The sequence below is a fragment of the Thamnophis sirtalis genome, unplaced genomic scaffold (genome assembly GCF_051295495.1).
Source record: "Thamnophis sirtalis isolate CommonGarterSnake01/CBP01778 unplaced genomic scaffold, rThaSir2_p1.2 scaffold_9, whole genome shotgun sequence".
NCBI classification, from domain to species: Eukaryota; Metazoa; Chordata; class Lepidosauria; order Squamata; family Natricidae; genus Thamnophis; species Thamnophis sirtalis.
In genome coordinates, this window is record NW_028261389.1 from 80,019,158 (window position 1) to 80,040,215 (window position 21,058).

Consider the following 21,058-nt stretch of genomic DNA (forward strand, 5'->3'; position numbering starts at 1 on the left):
GAAGAGGAAGGACACAATCCCTCGTGGGATGTGTTGTTATCTCCACTGTCTTTCTTCATTTGCCTTTTGTAGAGCTGCATAGCCATGCACGAGTCCAACGGCATTGACATCATCATCGCGCTGATCCTAAATGACATCAACCCCCTTGGAAAGTATCGGATGGACCTCGTGCTGCAGTTGAAGGTATGGAATCCTACCACGTGAGGGTTGTCCCCAGAGCCCTAACCTCCCTGGGTTCCCACAGTTGCTCTTAGAGATGGAGGGTAGAAGGACAGAAGAACCTCATCCATGGTGAGAAGAAGAGGTGCAGAGCCCTTGTCGCCTGCTCCTGGGAGAGTCAGACCAGCTGCCCTAATTTCTACTGCGCTGGTCCTAAAGACAAGAACCGAATGTATATTCTGCAGACCAGTAGAAATAACATTTCTATGAATGGAGGCAAATAGGAAGGCAGGCTAATGTTATAGGATCCAATTTGGGTCAGTCAGCAGGTTTAATCTTCCGAGCTTTTAGACTCATGCTGGAAACCCTCTTCAGAGAACTTCTCAAATCTATACGAAATAAAATATAAATAAAATAAAATGTATATTTGATTATTAATGTAATAACTGCAGCTAGAATTCTTCTTGCACAAAATTGGAAAAGTGAAGAGATCCCTACGGATGAAAACGTGATTAACAAAATATTAGAATGTGCAGAAATGAATAGATTAACACTTGCAATTAAAGAAAAGGAAGAAATCTGGCTATTGCAATATATGAGAGCTATTTTATCAGCGGTTAGAGACTAAATATGAAAATTAGGAATGAAAGCAGAGAAGTTAAACAGGAAAATTGTGTTAACAAAGATAAATAAGTTAAGAAGGAAATTGCTATAATAGTATGTTATGAATAGTAATAGTACGTCCAGTCACCCTTGGCTGATAAAGAATTCTATTCTGTTCTATTCTTTTTCTATATTCTGTTCTTTTCTATTCTATTCTTTTCTATATTCTATTCTATTCTAGTCTGTTTTAATATTAACTTAAGAATAGATAAAATAATCAATATGGCTGCAATTTTAATTTCTATTAAAATAGAAAGCCCAGGTGGCGCAGTGGTTAAATGCAGCACTGCAGGCTACTTCAGCTGACTGCAGTTCAGCAGTTCGGCTGTTCAAATCTCACCAGCTCAGGGTTGACTCAGCCTTCCATCCTTCCGAGGAGGGTAAAAATGAGGACCCGGATTGTTGTTGGGGGCGATATGCTGACTCTGTAAAACCGCTTAGAGAGGGCTGAAAGCCCTATGAAGCGGTATATAAGTCTAACTGCTATTGCTATTGCACAAAATATTTGTACCCAGACAATACACTGTTTAATGAAAGATGGCATGTTTGTATTAAAATTATACGTGTGTGTGTGTTTGTGTGTGTGTATACATATATATACATACATACATGTATGTATGTATATATGTATAAAAAAATAAAAGTAAGTGGTTAAGTCAATGCACAGTATGGAAGCAGCCGCATGAAAAGGTTCTCTTCGCTGGCATCCAGCATGTATAAATATGTATTTATTTTTAATTAGTTCTGCGATCTGGTGATGAAGCCGTGATCTCACACATAAAGCAAAACAGAGCAAAAAAAAAATCCACTAAAAAAAAATTCAAGGGGTTTAAAAACCTTCTTCTCGTAAGGAAACCTGCGCCTTGCAACTTCAGTTAAAGCAGCCCGGAGGCTCATCGGTCCGTGAAATAGATTTTAACTCTTGTCTCGATCGGCTTTGCTATTTTTCAGAATAACGCCTCGAAGCTTTTGCTGGCTATCATGGAAAGCCGGCACGACAGCGAAAATGCAGAACGAGTCCTTTTCAACATGAGACCGAAAGAGCTCGTAAGTATCTTTTTAGGTGGTTTTAAAATTGAAACAGAGATGCGCGTAGTTAAGACACTGACCTTGTAGATCAGAAAGATCAGCAATTCGGTGGTACGAATCCCTAGCGCTGCGTAACAGAGTGAGCTCCCGTGACTTGTCCCAGCTTCTGCCAACCTAGCAGTTCGAAAGCAGGTAAAAAATGCAAGTAGAAAAATAGGAACCACCTTTGGTGGGAAGGGAACAGCGTTCCGTGCGCCTTCGGCATTTAATCATGCCGGCCACATGACCACGGAGACGTCTTCGGACAGCGCTGGCTCTTCGGCTTTGAAATGGAGATGAGCACCGCCCCCTAGAGTGGGGAATGACTAGCACGTATCTGCGAGGGGAGCCTTTATCTTTACCTTATAATTGAAAACAGCAAAAAAAAAAAGTTGAGCTAGCAAGCTGATTGTAACCCCCCATAAGGACTGAAATACAGGGAATTGTCAACCTACGACCCAACAATTGAGCCCCAAATTTATGGTTGCTAAGCGAGACATTTGTTCAGTGAATTTTGACTCGTTTTAGGACCTCTCTTGCCGCCGTTGTTAAGTGCATCCCCGCAGCGGTTAAGTTAATATCCCAGTTGTGAAGTGAATCTGATTTCCTTGTTGACTCTGCTTGTCGGAAGGCTGCCTGGGGATGCTGCATTCGTCATAAATGCGAGTCAGTTGCCAAGGGTCTGAATTTTGATCAAGTGATCCCATAACCGACATAAGTGTGAAAAAACGGTCATAAATCACTTTTCCCGGGGCCGCTGTAACCAAACAAGCAAATTGTTCACCAAATAAACTGTTGCAAGTTGAAAGCCACCGATATAACTTAAATAAGATATATATGTTATTTGAAATGCAAAGAGGAATAACAGAGTCGGAAGGGACCCTGGAGGTCTTCTAGTCCAACCCCCTGCCCATGCAGGAAGCCTTAATGGCTGTCCAATGTCTTCTTAAAAACCTCCAGTGATGGAGCCACCCACAGCTTCTGGAGGCCAGTCGTTCCACTGGTTAATCGTCCTCACTGTCAGGAAAATTATCTTTATTTCCGTGTTGCTTCTCTCCTTGATTAGTTTCCATCCGTTGCTTCTTGCAACGATGCCTTCATCCCTTCGTAGGGTGAGATATAAAGAGATTATTTAATGGAGATTGGAGAAAAGCAGTAAGGCCATGCAGAGGGGTGTTACACGAAGCTAAGCTAAACTCATTCGATTTAATGATCAACTACATTTTGTTTTGAGGTGGATGTTATGAAGAACGCCTATAACCAAGGCCTTGACAGCGATCAAGAAGAGAATGGAGACGACAATATTTCACCCAAAGATGTTGGGCATAATATCTATATATTAGCCCACCAGGTATGTTGTTATCAAATATAGAGACCGCCCACCTCACTCAGAGCGGGCACCCGAAAAATATTAGATTGCAAATCTTTCTTTTAAAATATCAAAGCGGGCTATGCAATAGATGGATGGTCCATTTATTTATTTATTTGTTGTTGTTCTGATTTCCTTTTCTCTCTCTCTCTCTCTCTCTCTTTCCCTTTTTCCTTTTTTCCCCCCTCCTTCACTTTTTTAATTGTCTCTTCAGGTTCAAAAGTTTTATTTCTTTTAAAACAAACATTTCATCATTCCTCAATCAGTAAGACATCGAAGTACAATTTTTCCTTTTAGATGGGTGACATGATTAGAAGTTAGGATAGGCCGAAGTAATTTCCCCCCCCCCCATAAAATTTGATACGATTAAAAGCGAGAATAAGTGATAGAAACAAGAGGAGGGGGGGATATTAGTCCATACACTTTATAATAATAAAAGTAATAATAAGATACAACGTGGAATAATTGAATGATGATGGACCGTAATCTAATATAAATGTGTATTATTGCTAGAAATACACGAGTTGATTGAATGTAATAATTATGATTAATTTCATTAGTTTTACTTGTAGGTGTGACACACAGTTGTAACGCTGTTCGCGCATTGATTTAACATTTCTTGGGGTAAAAAAAACCATTTGAAAATACTAGATTGCAATTGTTAACATTATTAGATTATAATCCTCTTAAATTTATTAGTAAAGTTAACAACGATGACAAATTAAAATCAAATGCTTATATAAAGCCCAAGGAGATTATATAAATCATGTTTTGACACGAGGATAATTAATTCATTCCCAAGTTGTCTAAATGGCTCCCTCTCAAGAGCCAATTGTCAAAATTGAACCCTAAATCATATCCAAGCTGTTTTTTTCCCCAGACCTATCCCCCAAACCCATCTAAGTGAAGTTAAAATGTTTGTCGTCATATAAATAAATCTTAACATTTCCAGGTCTGTGTGTTTTTTAAACAATGGGAGACAAATACTGGTCACATCTTTTGATCTTGAAAAGAGAGATTTATACCCCTTTCCTGAGTAAGCTTTGTTACGGATACGTGTCCAAAACTGCTTCCTTAAGTGATTTTTATCTCCTTCGTATTTCTTTTTCTGCTTCCTGCTGTTCAGTTCTTCACAACTCCTCCACCCTGGGAACGTATCTCGGTAGCCACATATCAATAAATCTCCCACTTTTGATGCATTTTTAGAACAGACTGGCTCCATTCAGCTGTTCTGACCCAGCCTTAGCAGGAGCAAGAAACAGACTCCTTGTTCCCCCAAATCCCTCTTTCTTTACCTCTTGTGAATTAATTGCATTCACCCACCGAAACGTTCAAGCAATAGTCCTTCAAAGAGTTAACCGTAGTAGTACTTTATCAGTTCCTTGTGTTGTAGGAAATGACAGGACACGCAAGCCAGCTCTTCAGAGAAGGAAAAGTTTATTTGCGCAGGTTCATAGCAAAGAATAAATGGCCTGAACAGCGAGTGAAATTCAGGAACTTCCTTATATAGTTTATCACTTTCAGCTAAAGCCATCTGTTAGTTTTGGAAACACCCCTCAAGATTTGCCCTTGAGTTACAGAAAGTGCAGGATGTCATAATACATGGGTCAGCTAACGGACATGCATAGCTCGTATTTTGAGGAACTAACAAACAACCAGGCAAACAGATGGGCTAAAATAGATGCTTTGCCTCAGCATATTTCATGTGCAGACTCCCTTCTAACCCGTGTCTAACCGCACTATGTCCTAAAAGCAAATCTTGCAATTTCTATGTGAACAGTTAAAGCTTAATATCGTGAAACCCTAGTTTGGTTCAGGCTTGAGGCCTACTTTGCTTCAGCCTGCCACCTTACTTGCGATAATTGCAAGGCCAGGAGCTCCCAGCTGAAAGGCTTCAAATTAAGTTCTGGCAAGCAGTCTCTGTGGCACAAAACACAATGAGCAAAATCTTCAGAAATATGAACTGTTGTCTCCTACGATCACCGTTCCCCTTTCCTTCCATTTATTCCTTCCTACGTCAGGAATTAGGCTTTTAACCCTTGCTTCACTCTGCTCCGCTTTACCTCCCAACGGCCAATAAGAACTCACAGACCGGGCCTTCTCTGGGTGCCGTCGACCGGACAGTGCCGGCTGGCGGCTCATTGGAGGAGGGCCTTCTCTGTAGCTGCTCCGACCCTGTGGAATGACCTATCCGTAGAGATCCGGACCCTCCCCACTCTCTCAGCCTTCCGAAAAGCCACTAAAACGTGGCCATTCCAGCAGGCCTGGGGCTGTTGACTTCAGGAATGAGGTCCAGCCCCACCCAGATTGAGTGTATGGTGTGTTGTTTTAAATTGTTTCTTTTTAAATTGTTTCTTTATTTTTAACTCCTTATATTAACTTTTTCTGTAAGCCGTCCAGAGTCCAACGGGATTGGGCGGCATATAAATTTATTAAAAGTTAAAAAGTTAAAGTTAAAGTGCTTGAGTGATCCTAAAACGCCTAAAGTCAGACTAGATGAGGCACGTTATTCTCCTGCCTCCTCCTGTAGAGGGCGCTTTTTAGAGGCTTTTTTAAACAGTTAAGCAGAGTCATCCACGGTGACTCTGAGAGCAACTAGCTCAGCCTGACCTCAGCTCTTGCCTTTTTCCTTTTACATTTGTTTTTCTTTTCATGATGACAGTGGTTTGGCTCTGCCTTCCCTGCCTCCCCTGATTGCACATCCCTGTCCTCATCCAAGGGCCACGACATCAGCTAAGTCTGTAGGTCTTCGAAACTTACCACAGTGAATATAATTTGGCTTGGGGTTTTTCATTCAGGGAAATTAATAGATGGTAGTTGATTTCCAATCTCTTCGCTGATTAGAGGAGAAGCTAAAAAAAAACCAAAAAAACCCAGACACAAGTTCTTCTTTTTAGTCTTACGTGGGCCAACAAATTTATTTTAGAGACATCCAGCCTCTCAGTTTCAACAGCTGTTTAAAAGGCAGTAGCCATTTGTACGTTTTTTTTTCAACGCAACATCCTTTCCTGTCATTACTTGTGGTTGAGCTTACCAGAAGCAGAGGAAATCACAGATCTTCCATGCATTGACAGATATAAATAGGTCCCAAGCTAGTATGGCAAATATGCCATTGTTGTTGTTAGTTGGGAAGTCATGTTCGACCCATTGCAACCCCATGGACCATGTTCCTCCAGGCCTTCCTGTCCTCTACCATCCTCTGGAGTCCATTGAAGCTCACGCCGATTGCTTCGGTGACTCCATCCAGCCACCTCCTTCTCTGCCATCCCCTTCTTCTTCTTTTGCCCTCCATCGTTCCCAGCATGAGGCTCTTCTCCAGGGAGTCCTTCTTCCTTCTCATCAGGTGGCCAAAGTCTTTGAGTTTCCTCTTCAGGATCTGGCCTTCTAAAGAGCAGTCAGGGTTGATCTCCTCTAGGACTGACCGGTTGGATGGCCTTGCAGTCCAAGGGACTCAATGCAGGAGTCTTCTTCTCCAGCACCAGAGTTCAAAGGCCTCCATTCTTTGGCGCTCAGCCTTCCTTATGGTCCAACCTTCACAGCCGTCCATTGCAACTGGGAAAACCATCGCCTTGACTAGATGCACTTTTGTTGGCAGGGTGGAAAAATAAGACTTAAGATCTGGACATTTAGACATTTTAGACATTTATTAAGATTTATAGGCCGCCCTTCTCCCTGAGGGGACTCAGGGCGGCTTACAACCACAGGGAAGGGGGTGCAATAATAAAAGACAAACAGTGAGTAAACTAAATAATTAATAAAACACAACTTGCATTCAACAGTCAACACTGTTGAGGAACGTTGTCCCTGGGATCGCGATGCGTCGGACACGACTTCGCAACTAACAACAAAGATGTTGCCTTCAACAAACCTTTCAGAGAAATATCTCTTTCCACATGGGATATGTTTGCTAAGGAAATGCCTTTCTCCATTAAGAGGGAGCGAGAATGAATTGTCTTAGCAATGAATTTACACAGATTGCAGAAAGTGCAATTAAGAAAGGGGTGGTAAATATTTAAACACCCCTTCCCCAGGAGACCTTCTTAAAGCAAAGGTCGGTAGTTGGGCCACTCATTGCTAAAACCCAGTTTTCCTCGTAATTACTGATATGTAAATCTGTTTCGTGGTCTGATGAAAGCATCCGCCTCAGTTAAAATTAGCTGCTGTGGTTTGAAAGGCGGGTTGGGGCTTCGTTGGAAACCCACAACTGCTTGAATGACTCCTCTTGAACATCTCATGCGCTTCCACCTTCGTCTGCGCTGATTAAATCCTTGACGTCTATCATATCGCTGTCACTTGTCACAATCTGCTGGATGAAACAAGATAATGGGGTTAGGGTGACAGCCGCTAATTGGGCATCAGCAGGAAATTGGAAGGAGGGGTTTGGCTCGGCTTGCCAACACCGAAACGGGTGGACAGAATATTTCGTTAACCACCTCGTCGCGGGTGAAAATGGCAATGTGGGTTCCCTTTCAGCTGCTGATCTCGTGAGGTGGATGAAGCAGGGAATCCGTCCTGCAACATGAGCTCCAGAATGATTAAGGGACTGGATGTCTTCCCTGTGAAAGGGGGAGCCTGGGGTCTTTTGCATGGGGTGAAAAATGAGAAAAAAGAAAGCTACAAAAATATTTTGGGAGTCACAGAAGGAATAAAAAGCCACTTTCCCCCCTGAAATGCAGCAGATGCTAGATATTCTGACTGAGGATTCCCGAGAGCCTGAAGCAAACTCCTTGTCCCGACAAAAAACCCTGTGAATTCTGCTCTTTCACATCCAGCAAAGTCTTTCAAGGGAGGATTTACGGTCACAGACCTTATCTGGCTTGGAGAGCTGCCAGGCCGAGATCTGCAGAACTTGGCAAGGAGTCTCGGAGAGTCATGAACCAAGTAATCGAACTAATGGTCTCCTGCAAACTCCACTCCCCTTTTGCTCCTCTTTTATCTCCTCTGGGAGGGGCCATTCACCGTCCACCTGTGGCCTTACTCCCAAGTCGACCCCTGTTCTTTAGCTGTTCCCTTCGTCTGGCAACTCTGCGCATGCGCACACTGGGAACAGGCTCCAGCTTCTGCCTCACTGACTCCGAAGCTCCTAGCTCTGCTGGCCACTGGTGGGCCACAACACTCTTTTGCCTTTTAGCTACAAGCTACCCAGATGGCATTTCTAACATTTTCCCCTCCGTTTACTTCCAGTTGTCGCGTCACAATAAAGTATTGCAACACATACTGAAACCTGGGGCAGATCCAGAAGAAGGAGATGAAGCTTTGAAGCATTACGCCAACCACACCGCTCAAATTGAGGTAAAAACTTCCTTTGCTGAGCTGAGAATATTCGAAGGCTTCTGTGCTACATCCCGTCCCGCAGAGGACCCCTTCTGCTGATCTTTACTTGAAATGCGAGATTTCTTGAAATAAGAGCGTTCTTGGTGGAATCTTCTTCCTGTCGCTTGGTGACATTGTCACCAGGAAGGCGCAGAGAGCAAGCTGTGGGTTATGCCAAATTTTGCTCAGGGAATGGCTCAGGGCTATTTGATTACCAATTCAGTCATAAGTAATGTTTATCCCCTAAAAAAGTGGAAAGCTGAGTGTCTCCTAGATCTTAATGTTACTGCTTTCTTCACGGCATCACAATGTTCAGCTGTTCATGAAGAAGTTCACTTCCGAAGTTGACCAGCATTGTATATTGGGCAAGCAGGCAGATGGATGGATGGATAGGATGGATGGATGGATGGATGGATGGATGGATGGATGGATGGATGGATTGGATAGATAGGATGGATGGATAGGATAGGATGGATGGATGGATGGATGGATAGGATGGATAGGATAGGATAGGATAGGATGGATGGATGGATGGATGGATGGATGGATGGATGGATGGATAGGATAGATGGATAGATTGGATGGATGGATGGATGGATGGACGGACGGACGGACGGATGGACGCACTGACTGACTGGTTGACTGACTGACTGACTGACTAACAGATTAGACAGACAGATATATTTGAGGGATAGAGAGACAGATGATTGATAGGTGATAGATAGATGATTGAGAGATAGACAGACAGACAGATTAAAGGGATAGAAGATAGAGAGATAGAGAGACTGACAGACTGGCAGATTAGATTGACAGATAGACAGATTTGAGGGATAGAGAGAAAGTTGATTGATAGGTGATAGATAGGTGATAGATAGATAGATACACAGACAGACAGATTAAAGTGATAGAAGAGCCAGAGAGAGAGAGACAGACAGACAGATAGATTTGAGTTATAGAGAGACAGATGAGTGATAGGAGATGATAGATGGAGAGATAGACAGACAGACACTGCCCCCTAGAGTCAGGAACGACTAGCATACATATGCAGGGGAACTTTTACCTTTGCCTTTAGCCTGTCTGGAACAGGCATTCGTGTTGAAGAGAAGCCGTAAAACCCCTCACCTTTTGCTGTGCTAAACACAAAGCCGTAACTTACGTTGACATCCCGACCGAGTGAGTAACGTGTCTTTGCAGATTGTCCGCCACGACCGAACCATGGAGCAAATAGTGTTTCCCGTGCCAAACGTCTGTGAATTCCTCACTCATGAATCAAAATGCCGGGTATTCAATACCACGGAAAGAGACGAGCAAGGGAGCAAAGTCAATGACTTTTTCCAACAGACGGAAGATCTGTATAACGAAATGAAGTGGCAGAGGAAAATTAGGAGTGAGTACGGTGTTTGTGACGATTTGTCTGTCTGGTGGTTACTCGGAAGAGATTTTAAGTCAAGTCTCTAACTTTGGGGCAAATTCTGTTGTATAGGTTCTGCTTTGCCCATGTAGCTTCTTTCTTTCTTTCTTTCTTTCTTTCTTTCTTTCTTTCTTTCTTTCTTTCTTTCTTTCCTTCTTTCTTTTTTTCTTTCTTTCTTTCTTTCTTTCTTTCTTTCTCCTTCTCCTTCTCCTTCTCCTTCTCCTTCTCCTTCTCCTCCTCCTCCTCCTCCTCCTCCTCCTCCTCCTCCTCCTTAATACAAATGGTAATCCAGCATCTTCTTAAAAATTCCCACTGGAGGCAAGTTGTTCCACTGATTAATTGTTCTGTCAGGAAATTTCTCCTCACGTCTAAGTTGCTTCTCTCCTTGATTAGTTTCCACCCATTGCTTCTTGTTCTATCTTCAGGTGCTTTGGAGAATAGCTTGACTCCCTCTTCTTTGTGGAAACCCCCTGAGATATTGGAAGACTGCTATCGTGCCTCCCCTGGTCCTTCTTTTCATTAAACTAGACATACCCAGTTCCTGCAACCGTTCTTAATTATGTTTTAGCCTCCAGTCCCCTAATCCTCTTTCTTGCTCTTCTCTGCACTTTTTTCTAGAGAACATCTAGAACAATTTTTTCTCGAGATGAACAATAATTGTTTGTCCTTTGCTTCCTAGATAATCCAGTGTTATTTTGGTTCTCTCGGCAAATTTCTCTCTGGGGAAGCATATCGTTCAATCTGGCCGTTTTCATTAATCTAGCGGTGGCCCTCTTCTACCCGTTCGGAGATGATGGGGATGAAGGTACGTTGATTAGGTTATGAACGTTACAAAACTCAGAACGTTACCAAACTTTGCTCGCGATAGTAAAAATAACCAGGCTATTCGTCTCATGCAACATCCACCGACGGTAAGATTTTTGTGTTAAATATTATGTTTTAACAACAAAGAAATTAAGGGAGACAAATAATAAATGGGTAGATCTATTTATATATCTATAAAATATAAAAATAGAGGCCTCCCTACTTACCTGGGAGCCAAACTGGGGCACGCGGGGACTCCTGGAAGGAGCCGGGCAGGGCCAGCCAGGAATTTAACAACCAGGTCGCCCAAACCGGCTGAATCCTACCACTGCATGTATTCAACTAGCACACCTCTCGCATCAATGCAAACATTATTTAATGTGTTTTTATTCATAAAATTCATATTTATCGCCTTCAGCAAGCCAGTTTCAAACCCTGTGTAAAATATTCCATCATTCGACCCTATTCGCTTTACGTACACCTCGTCCAAATCTGGGTTTCCCAACCTTGCCAACTTTAAGACATGCGGACTTCAATTCCCAGAATCCCACGCTGGCTGGGGAATTCTGGGAGTTGAAGTCCTCATGTCCTTAATTATAGGAGCTGATTGGTCAGGCCACAAATAGGGATTAGGTGATCTTGGCTTGGTGGCGCCATTTTATATATATACCCCGGTTGCCAAGCGCCCAAATTTTTATCATGTGACTGTGGAAATGCTGCAGTGGTCATAACTGAGAGGATCTGCCATAAGTCCCTTTTTTTAGTGCCCTTCTAGCTTTGAACAATTGCTAAACAAATTTTTACAATTCAAGGAGCCACCTGTAAGGTTTTTACTTAAGAATTCACCAAACCAACCACAGGAGGAGCCGAGGTGGTGCAGTGGTTAAATGCAGCACTGCAGGCCACTTCAGCTGACTGCAGTTCTGCAGTTCGGCTGTTCAAATCTCACTGGCTCAAAGGTTGACTCAGCCTTCCATCCTTCCGAGGTGGGTAAAATGAGGACCCGGATTGTTGTTGGGGGCGATAGGCTGACTCTGTAAACCACTTAGAGAGGGCTGAAAGCCTTATGAAGCGGTATATAAGTCTAACTGCTATTGCTATTGCTATTGCTAGGTAACAACTGAATTATTCTTTTTTTTTTCCTATTGGAAGTTTTTCAATTCTATTTACATCCTTTTTTTCTGCCTTGTAAAAGGCAAGAAAAATATCAATGGGATCCTGACTGATTTAATTCAGGGATCTAGTTCTTATATTGTGGTGTGGTGGCCTAGAGGTGGCGCTCTCGCCTCACAATCAGGAGGCTGTGAGTTCGATCCTAGGTAGAGGCAAATATTTCTCTCTCCGGGCACAATAAGAAATATTTCTCTCTCCGGGCACAATAAGAAATATATCTGCTGAACAAAACTCTGCATTGGCAACAGGGAAGGGCATCCGGCCAGTTTCCCGACCTCCACCCCGCAAGGGATTATGGGGCCGTTAAAAGAAAATGTTGCTGCTGATGATGATCTAGTTCTTTTGTCCTAAAATATAACGATGTCTCTTCTTCCATCTAGGCACTCTCTCTCCGTTATTTTCCATTCTCCTCTGGGTCGCTGTGGCCGTCTGCACATCCCTCCTTTTCTTTTTCCCCAAACCAGTTGGAATCCGGCCATTTTTGGTCTCGGTCATGCTCAGGTCTATATATACGATTGGTCTCGGGCCTACGCTGATTCTCCTGGGTGCCGCTAACGTAAGTCTTTGAAAACTCATCCCGCAATTCATCTACCGTATTTTTCGGACTCTAAGACGCACCAAGATTTTGAAGAGGCATTTTTTAAAAAAAATTTTTGCAATAGCAATAGCAGTTAGACTTATATATCGCTTCATAAGGCTTTCAGCCCTCTCTAAGCGGTTTACAGAGTCAGCCTATCGCCCCCACAGTCTGGGTCCTCATTTCACCCACCTCGAAAGGATGGAAGGCTGAGTCAACCTTGAGCCGGTGAGATTAGAACTGCTGAACTGCAGACAACAGTCAGCTGAAGTGACTGCAGTACAGCACTCTAACCACTGCGCCACCTCGGCTCTTCTACTGACCTCCCAAAACCAGCCTTTCCCCCCCCCCCCAAAAAGGACATGAATAGCCTTTAGGAGGTTTAAAGAGTGCTTCTGGGGGCTGGAGGGCAAAATTGAGCAAAAAACGGCCTGTTTTTCACTCATTTCTGCCCTCCCGAGCCCCCCAGGAGCACTCTGGAAGCCTCCTAAAGGCTATGCACAGCCATTTTTGCAAAGAGGGTGGGGTTTCATGAGGCCAAAAATGCTGTATTCAGTGTATAATTCTATCTATCCATCCCATCCATCCATATCAATCAATCCAAACAATCAATCTATCATCCATCCACCCACCCACGCACCCACCCGCCCATCCATACCTATCTGTCTGTCTGTCTGTCTGTCTGTCTGTCTGTCTGTCTATCTATCTATCATCTATCTATCTATCTATCTATCATCTATCTATCTATCTATCTATCTATCTATCTATCTATCTATCTATCTATCTATCTATCTATCTATCTATCTATTCTATCTACCATCCATCCATCCATTGATCCATCCATCCATCTCAATCTACCTACCTACCTTCCTTCCTTCTATTAAATTTCCACACTGCCCGTCATCTCATAGCCTAACTAACTTCGTCATTCACAAAGCATTCCGTCCCGTTATGTCCCGTTAATAACAATTATAACTTGGTCCTCTTGTTTCTGTTGGCCCCGCCTATCCAAAGGCTCTTTAATTCTATAGAAACATAACTTCGTTTAGAAATTCTTAGCTCCCACCTGGGACACAGGTTCACAGAAGACCAACGAAAACAATAGGGATAGCATTGTAAGGGACATTGTCTCCACTGCTTCTCTCCACCTTTGTAATAAGATTGCATTTTCATTTTTGGCTGCAGCTTTGCAACAAGATCGTATTTTTGGTGAGCTTCGTTGGCAATCGTGGGACGTTCACCCGCGGCTACCGAGCCGTCATCATGGATATGGCGTTTCTCTACCACGTGGCTTACGTTCTCGTCTGTATGTTGGGCCTCTGCGTGCACGAATTTTTTTACAGCTTCTTGGTGAGTACGTTTGCTTTCTATCCCTTGCCAAAGAAGAAAATCTTTGCTTTTCTTTAAAATTCTGCCATGTGTTACAGGTGGAAGCGGGATTCTTGCTGCTAAGCGAGGCAGTTGTTCAGCGAAAGGCTTCACCAGTTTTGCCAGGGGTTGATAAGCAAACCATGTGGTCATTTGATCATTAAGTGAATCTACCTCTTTTTTCCCCCCCAATATATTTTTATTATTTTTACATTTAAAACAATGCAGTACCGCAAAGTCAGAGTGACTATACATTCACATTATATACAGCTGGTCACAACTATTGACAATAAGCCTACTAAATACATTATCAATCCTTCTGTCCAATCACAGTATATTCAGTTTGTTCCAGTCTTGTCACCTGGTCTTATACTAGTCATAAAATCTGTTCCAGACTTCAAAATATTCTGATTCTCCAATTCTATTCTATTCTGAATTCAACTCAATTCTATTCTATTCTGAATTCAATTCAATTCAATTCTATTCTGAATTCTATTCTATTCTTCTTTTTGAATATTTTTTAATTATTTTTACATTTAAAACAATGCAGCGATAGTCAAAGTGACCATACATATATCACATTATATACAGCTAGTCTCAATCATTAACTATTAGAACTATTAGCCTACTTAATACATTGTCTATCCTTCTGTCCAATCACAATACATACAGTTTGTTCCAGTCTTGTCACCTGGTCTTATACCAGTCATAAAATCTGTTCCAGACTTCAAAATATTCTGATTCTCCAATTCTATTCTATTCTGAATTCAACTCAATTCTATTCTATTCTGAATTCAATTCAATTCTATTCTATTCTGAATTCTATTCTATTCTATTCTATTTATTCTGAATTCTATTCTATTCTGAATTCAATTCTATTCTTCTTTTTGAATATTTTTTTATTATTTTTACATTTAAAACAATGCAGCGATAATCAAAGTGACCATACATATATCACATTATATACAGCTAGTCTCAATCATTAACTATTAGCCTACTTAATACATTGTCTATCCTTCTGTCCAATCACAGCATATACAGTTTGTTCCAGTCTTGTCCCCTTGTCTTATACCAGTCATAAAATCTGTTCCAGACTTCAAAATATTCTGATTCCCCTTTATTTTTAAGTTCAAGAGTGAGCCAATCTCACTCCGCGCAGGCCAACCCTTTTCTGATTATATCTAGCTCTGGTGGTGTGTTTTCTTTTTTCCAGCATTGTGCATAAGTTACGCGCGCCGTAATTAGTACATGTATAATTAAATAAAGTGTATTTTTCTTAAAACCCTCCGGTATTATACCTAGGAGAAAAATTTCCGGTTTAAACAAGATTTGGTCTCCCCCCATTTGTTCTAACCACGATTGGATCATTTTCCAATAATTTTTTTGCCTCATTGCATGCCCACCACATATGATAAAAAGTGCCTGGTGTTTTTTTTACACTTCCAACAATTTTGCTGTCCTCAAAAGAGTCTTTTAAATGTAGATGGGCTGCCGAATCTTGCCTGTTGTTGTGCCACGCATTTCATTCATTTATTAATGAAATGGATGAAATGAAATGAAACGCATTTGTGAAGGAGCCGAGGTGGCGCAGTGGTTAGAGTGCAGTACTGCAGGCCACTTCAGCTGACTTCTATCTGCAGTTCGGCTGTTCTAATCTCACCGGCTCAAGGTTGACTCAGCCTTCCATCCTTCTGAGGTGGGTGAAATGAGGACCCGGATTGTTGTTGGGGGTGATATGCTGACTCTGTAAACCGCTTAGAGAGGGCTGAAAGCCCTATGAAGCGGTATATAAGTCTAACTGCTAACTGCTATTGCTAAGTGACTGTTTTGGGTATGTGATTTATGAGATCAATCGCCTTCCTTCTTGTTTCTTGATTCTCTTCTCCAGTTATTTGACTTGGTTTACCGGGAGGAGACCTTGCTCAACGTCATCAAAAGCGTCACGCGGAACGGGAGGTCCATTATCCTGACGGCGGTCCTAGCTCTCATCCTGGTCTACCTCTTCTCCATTGTGGGCTTCCTGTTTCTGAAGGATGACTTCATTATGGACGTGGAGAGGTTGAAAAATAAAACATCCCTTACAAGTACGGTTTCTTGGCATGTACCAACATTTCAACCAATTCTATTTTGTGTTCCCGCCGAGGCTTCCCGAGAGCGTGAAGCAAACTCCTGGTCAAAAAAAGCCCTTTTATTAATTGAATGTGAATTCTGCTCCTTCACATCCAACAAAGTCTTTCAAGGGAGGATTTACAGTCACAGACCTTATCTGGCTTGGAGAGCTGCCAGGCCGAGATCTGCAGAACTTGGCAAGGAGCCTTGGAGAGTCACGAACCAATTAAGCGAACTTTTTGTCTCCTGCAAACTCCACTCCCCTTTCGCTCCCCTTTTACGTCCTCTGGGAGGGGCCATTCACCGTCCACCTGTGGCCTTCTTCCCAAGTCAACCTCTCTTCTTTAGCTGTTCTCTTCATCTGGCAGCTCTGCGCATGCGCACACTGGGAACAGGCTTGGACTGGTAGTGGAATTTAGGTCTCGGTCGCAGAACTGGCAGGCCTACCCCACCCCCCAACCAGTTCCCTTGCTGCTTCTGGGCCGCCGCCATTTTGGTTTTCAGTGACTGTGGATGTGGAATTCACTTTGCATGAGCAAAGAACAATTTACATTGAGCAGTGCACACACAGGCAAAGCGAGAACACACATTGTGAACTGTTAGTAAAACCAGCCGCAACGCACACCTGCCCCGGTTGTAAGTTGAGGACTATCCATAATTATTTTCAAAAACGGAATGGTTACCATTGTCAACCCCATAAGAATGTTCCAGGACTATTTCTAGAATTAATTGCCAGATTAAGTCCCACAGACCCTTCACGGCAACCGAGATAAATCCTATATAATGCTCTCGGCCCAAGAAGTGTTTCCTGCAATAAACCTGATGCATATCTTGCTTATTCGGGTTGGAAAAGCGGACTTAATATTTTATTCCACGCCACACGAATTTGCAAAGGAGCATCCAATAGCATTTTCGACCTTGGAAACGCTTAAATGTTCACAATTCAGAAGAGTAGCATGCAAACACGATGTCCTTCCTGTCAGCCTTTTTGAAAGGAATACTATGCTTTAAATAAACCGATTTATTATTCTAATATTTAACAGTTTGTAGCTCTGAATAATTATCCCCCTTAAGCCGATAGTGATTTGACGTGAGTTCTTTTATTTCGGCAGAAAATGCAATGAAAGCCTGTGATGTGATGTTAATATGAAACACCGATGTTTTTATTTTGATTGCAACTTTATGCTTCAGTAGAATTTTGATTTAATTCTGTTGTTTCCTTTGGTGGAAACTGAACTGCCGATTTCCCCTCTGCCGGAACAAATACTCAAAATATTTTAAAATTCAATTCGTTGTTTTTTTAATTGTTGAATACTTGGATTTCAAGCTCCTAGGTTTAAGAAGAAATACATATTTGGGAGATCTATGTGCAGGTGTTATTTAAATATCTTTGCTACTAGGTAAATAAAAAAATGGAGAATACCTACTACAAATTAATAATAACAATAACAATAACAAGAAGGAGAGGGAGGCAGAGGAAGAGGAGGGAGAGGAAGAATAAGGAGAAGAAATTAATTTATAGGTAGTCCTTAATTTAGGACCATAATTGAATCCCAAAACTTATATTGCTAAACAGGGCAGTTGTGAAGGGACCTTTGTCCCATTTTACCACCTTTCTGTCCACTGTGGTTAAGTGAATCACTGCAGTTGTTAAGTTAGCTTTCCCTTGGCTTTGATCGTCAGAGGTCACAAAATGGGATCACGTGACCTTGGGACACAGCAACGGTCATAAGTATGAACCAGTTGCCAAGCGTCTGTTGGTTTACTTGGGAGTGAGGCCACAGGTGGACGGTGAATGGCCCCTCCCAGAGGAGATAAAAGAGGAGCGAAAGGGGAGTGGAGTTTGCAGGAGACAATCAGTTTGCTTCATTGGTTCATGACTCTCCGAGGCTCCTGGCCAAGTTCTCCAGAGATCGGCCTGGCAGCTCTCCAAGCCAGATAAGGTCTGTGACCGTAAATCCTCCCTTGAAAGACGTTGCTGGATGTGGATGAGCAGAATTCACAGTCAATTAATAAAAAGTGTTTTTTGTCGGGACAAGGAGTTTGCCTCATGCTTTTGGGAAGCCTCGGTCAGAACAACTTGCTACAAATGAATAAAGTAAGAAAAGAAAACGACTTACTGAACTTTACAAAACTTTGCAACGTGCATGAATGTGAAATTTATGACCGAAACCAGTTTGAAGCTCAAAGATGAAACGGCTAACGTCTAATATATTTATCGTAATATTGCACACCAGGACGGTACACGCTGCAAAAAAATAATGCTGATATTATTTATTTGTTTGCTCAATTTATATCCCGCTTGTTCTCGCTATCAAGTGACGCTGGGCTGCTTATCCAGAATAGCAATCCGCATTATCCACAAAATGTCCAATTTTCACCATTTTGAAGGCCCTAAAAATAATAATAATAATAATAATAAGGGGCACCTGGTCTATGAGTTACATTAAATTTAGTGAATGGATTCCTTAAATTGGGCCATACATTGGTTCCCCCCCCGCAATTCATGCAGAAGCCTGAGAAATAAGGGCACGTAATTTAATAGTTAGCAAAGAGGTGTGGTTGAAAGAGTGGCCTAGAGGGGGAGCTCTCGCTCAGAATCAGAAGGCTGTGAGTTCCTAGGTAGAGGCAGATATTTCTCTCTCTGGGCACAAGGAGAACATATCTGCCGAACAAAACTCCTCATTGGCGACAGGCGTGGCATCCGGCCAGCAAACACTATGCTAGCTCCATTCAGTGGGCCAGACTCCCGCCCCTCCTGCAAGGGATTATGGGGTTGTTCAATGATGATGATGAAAGAGCTGTGGTTGAATTTATTCACTTCAACTTTCAAGCCCTAATGGTTTTTTTCCATGCCGTTGTCCCTGTTGCGGTTGTTGTTGATGTATCAGACAGTGGCACCGTCTCTACGACAAGCTTAACAACGATGGTGGAAACGTGTTCGGCAGAGAACTGCACCATTCCAACTCTCAAACCAGGTGAGTGGGATTCTTGTGAAGTGTTTTGCCCTTCGGCTCAATAAATTCCCGCCATGGGTAGTCCTCGACTTACGACTTGCAATTGAGCCCAAAATTTCTCTTTCCCAAGCGAGACCTTTTGTTAAGTGAATCTCGCCCCCGTTTTGCGACCTTTCTTGCTACGGGTGTTAACGGAATCACGGGCGTGGTTAAGTTGGAACACGGTCGTTAAGGGAATCTGGGTTCCCCGTTGAGGTCGCCAAAGGGGATTACGTGCTTCATCCGTCATAAATAGAGGCCAGTTGCCAAAGCGTCTGAATGTCGATCCTGTGACCTTGGGGATGCTCCCACAGTTATGTGTGAAAATGGGCATAAGTCACTTTTTATGGTGCTGTTGTAACTTCGAACGGTCACTAAACGAATTGTTGTAAGCCGAGGACTATCTACACTGACATTGGAGATCAGGAGGAAATATTGATGCTATTAATTTAGAGGAATATATAGTACTAATAAAGCAATCATTGGGTTTTGGAAATATGGAATTTGTAGGACTTTCCTTGCAATATATCGAGATGATGTCTTCTCTCCTCTCCTTTTCTCTTCCCTTCTCTTCCTCTCCTCTCCTCTTCCATACCTTATCCTATTTCATCCTTCATTCTTTTCCCTTCCCTTCCCTTCCCTTCTCTTCTCTTCCCTTCTCTTCCTCTCCCCTATCTTATCCTCTTATCTTTCATTCTCTTCCCTTCCCTTCGATTCTCTTCCTCTCCTCTCCCCCATCTTATCCTATTTCATCCTTCATTCTTTTCCCTTCCCTTCTCTTCTCTTCCCTTCTCTCCTCCCCCCTATCTTATCCTATCTTATCCTTCATTCTCTTCTCTTCCCATTCCTTCTCTTCTCTCTTCTTTTCCTCTCTCCTCTCCTCTTTCTTCTTCTCTTTCCTCTTCTCTTTCCTATTATCTTTCGTCTTCTCTTCTCCCCTCCCCTCCTCTCTCCATCTCCCTCTCCCACCCCCAGTCTTCTCTTTCCCTTCCCCTCCCCTCCCTTCTCCTATCCTCTCTCCCCTCCTTCACTCACCACAACTCATGTTTAAGACCAATATTGTCATTATCCAACTTTTATCAACTGTGATTGATAAAATAGCTTGGGGAAGGGGGAGGGGGCTCCGTTATGGAGGATGAAGCTGATGGTGTGATTCCAGAAGTGAGGTCCTTTGCATGCAAAGTTATTTGCATGGAAATACAGTAAAATGAACTTCAGGTGTACCACAGAATAAAAGAGTTAGCAGGGACCTTAGAGGTCTTATAGTCCAACCCCCTGCTCAGGCAGGAGACCCTATCCCATTTCAGACAAATGACTGTCCAATCTCTTCTTAAAAACCTCCACTGATGGAGAAGGAAGGAAGGAAGGAAGGAAGGAAGGAAGGAAGGAAGGAAGGAAGGAAGGAAGGAAGGAAAACAGAATGACAAGAGTTGGAAGGGACCTTGGAGGTCTTCTAGTCCAACCCCCTGCTCAGGCAGGGGACCCATTTCAAGCAAATGACTGTCCAATCTCTTCTTAAAAACCTCCACTGATGGGGAAGGAAGGAAGGAAGGAAGGAAGGAAGGAAGGAAGGAAGGAAGGAAAACAGAATGACAAGATTTGGAAGGGACCTTGGAGGTCTTCTAGACCAACCCCCTGCTCAAGCAGGAGACCTATTTCAGACAAATGACTGTCCAATCTCTTCTTAAAAACCTCCACTGATGGGGAAGGAAGGAAGGAAGGAAGGAAGGAAGGAAGGAAGGAAGGAAGGAAGGAAGGAAGGAAGGAAGGAAAACAGAATGACAAGAGTTGGAAGAGACCTTGGAGGTCTTCTAGTCCAACTCCCTGCTCAGGCAGGGGACCCATTTCAAGCAAATGACTGTCCAATCTCTTCTTAAAAACCTCCACTGATGGAGAAGGAAGGAAGGAAGGAAGGAAGGAAGGAAGGAAGGAAGGAAGGAAGGAAGGAAGGAAGGAAGGAAGGAAGGAAAACAGAATGACAAGATTTGGAAGGGACCTTGGGGGTCTTCTAGTCCAACCCCCTGCTCAAGCAGGAGACCCATTTCAGA

The 21,058-nt window shown here is 42.8% G+C and overlaps 1 protein-coding gene across 1 annotated transcript in view; it reads left to right on the top strand.

Moving 5' to 3' along the window:
• The window catches only part of ITPR2 (inositol 1,4,5-trisphosphate receptor type 2), a 168,017-nt gene that overhangs the window by 129,567 nt on the left and 17,392 nt on the right, over window positions 1-21,058 (top strand). Inside the window, 10 exon segments of the mRNA XM_087722382.1 lie at window positions 73-183; window positions 1,774-1,869; window positions 3,125-3,241; window positions 8,444-8,551; window positions 9,767-9,959; window positions 10,663-10,788; window positions 12,341-12,516; window positions 13,723-13,887; window positions 15,794-15,989; window positions 18,906-18,992. Of these exon segments, the coding sequence (XP_087578508.1) occupies window positions 73-183; window positions 1,774-1,869; window positions 3,125-3,241; window positions 8,444-8,551; window positions 9,767-9,959; window positions 10,663-10,788; window positions 12,341-12,516; window positions 13,723-13,887; window positions 15,794-15,989; window positions 18,906-18,992 (1,375 nt within the window).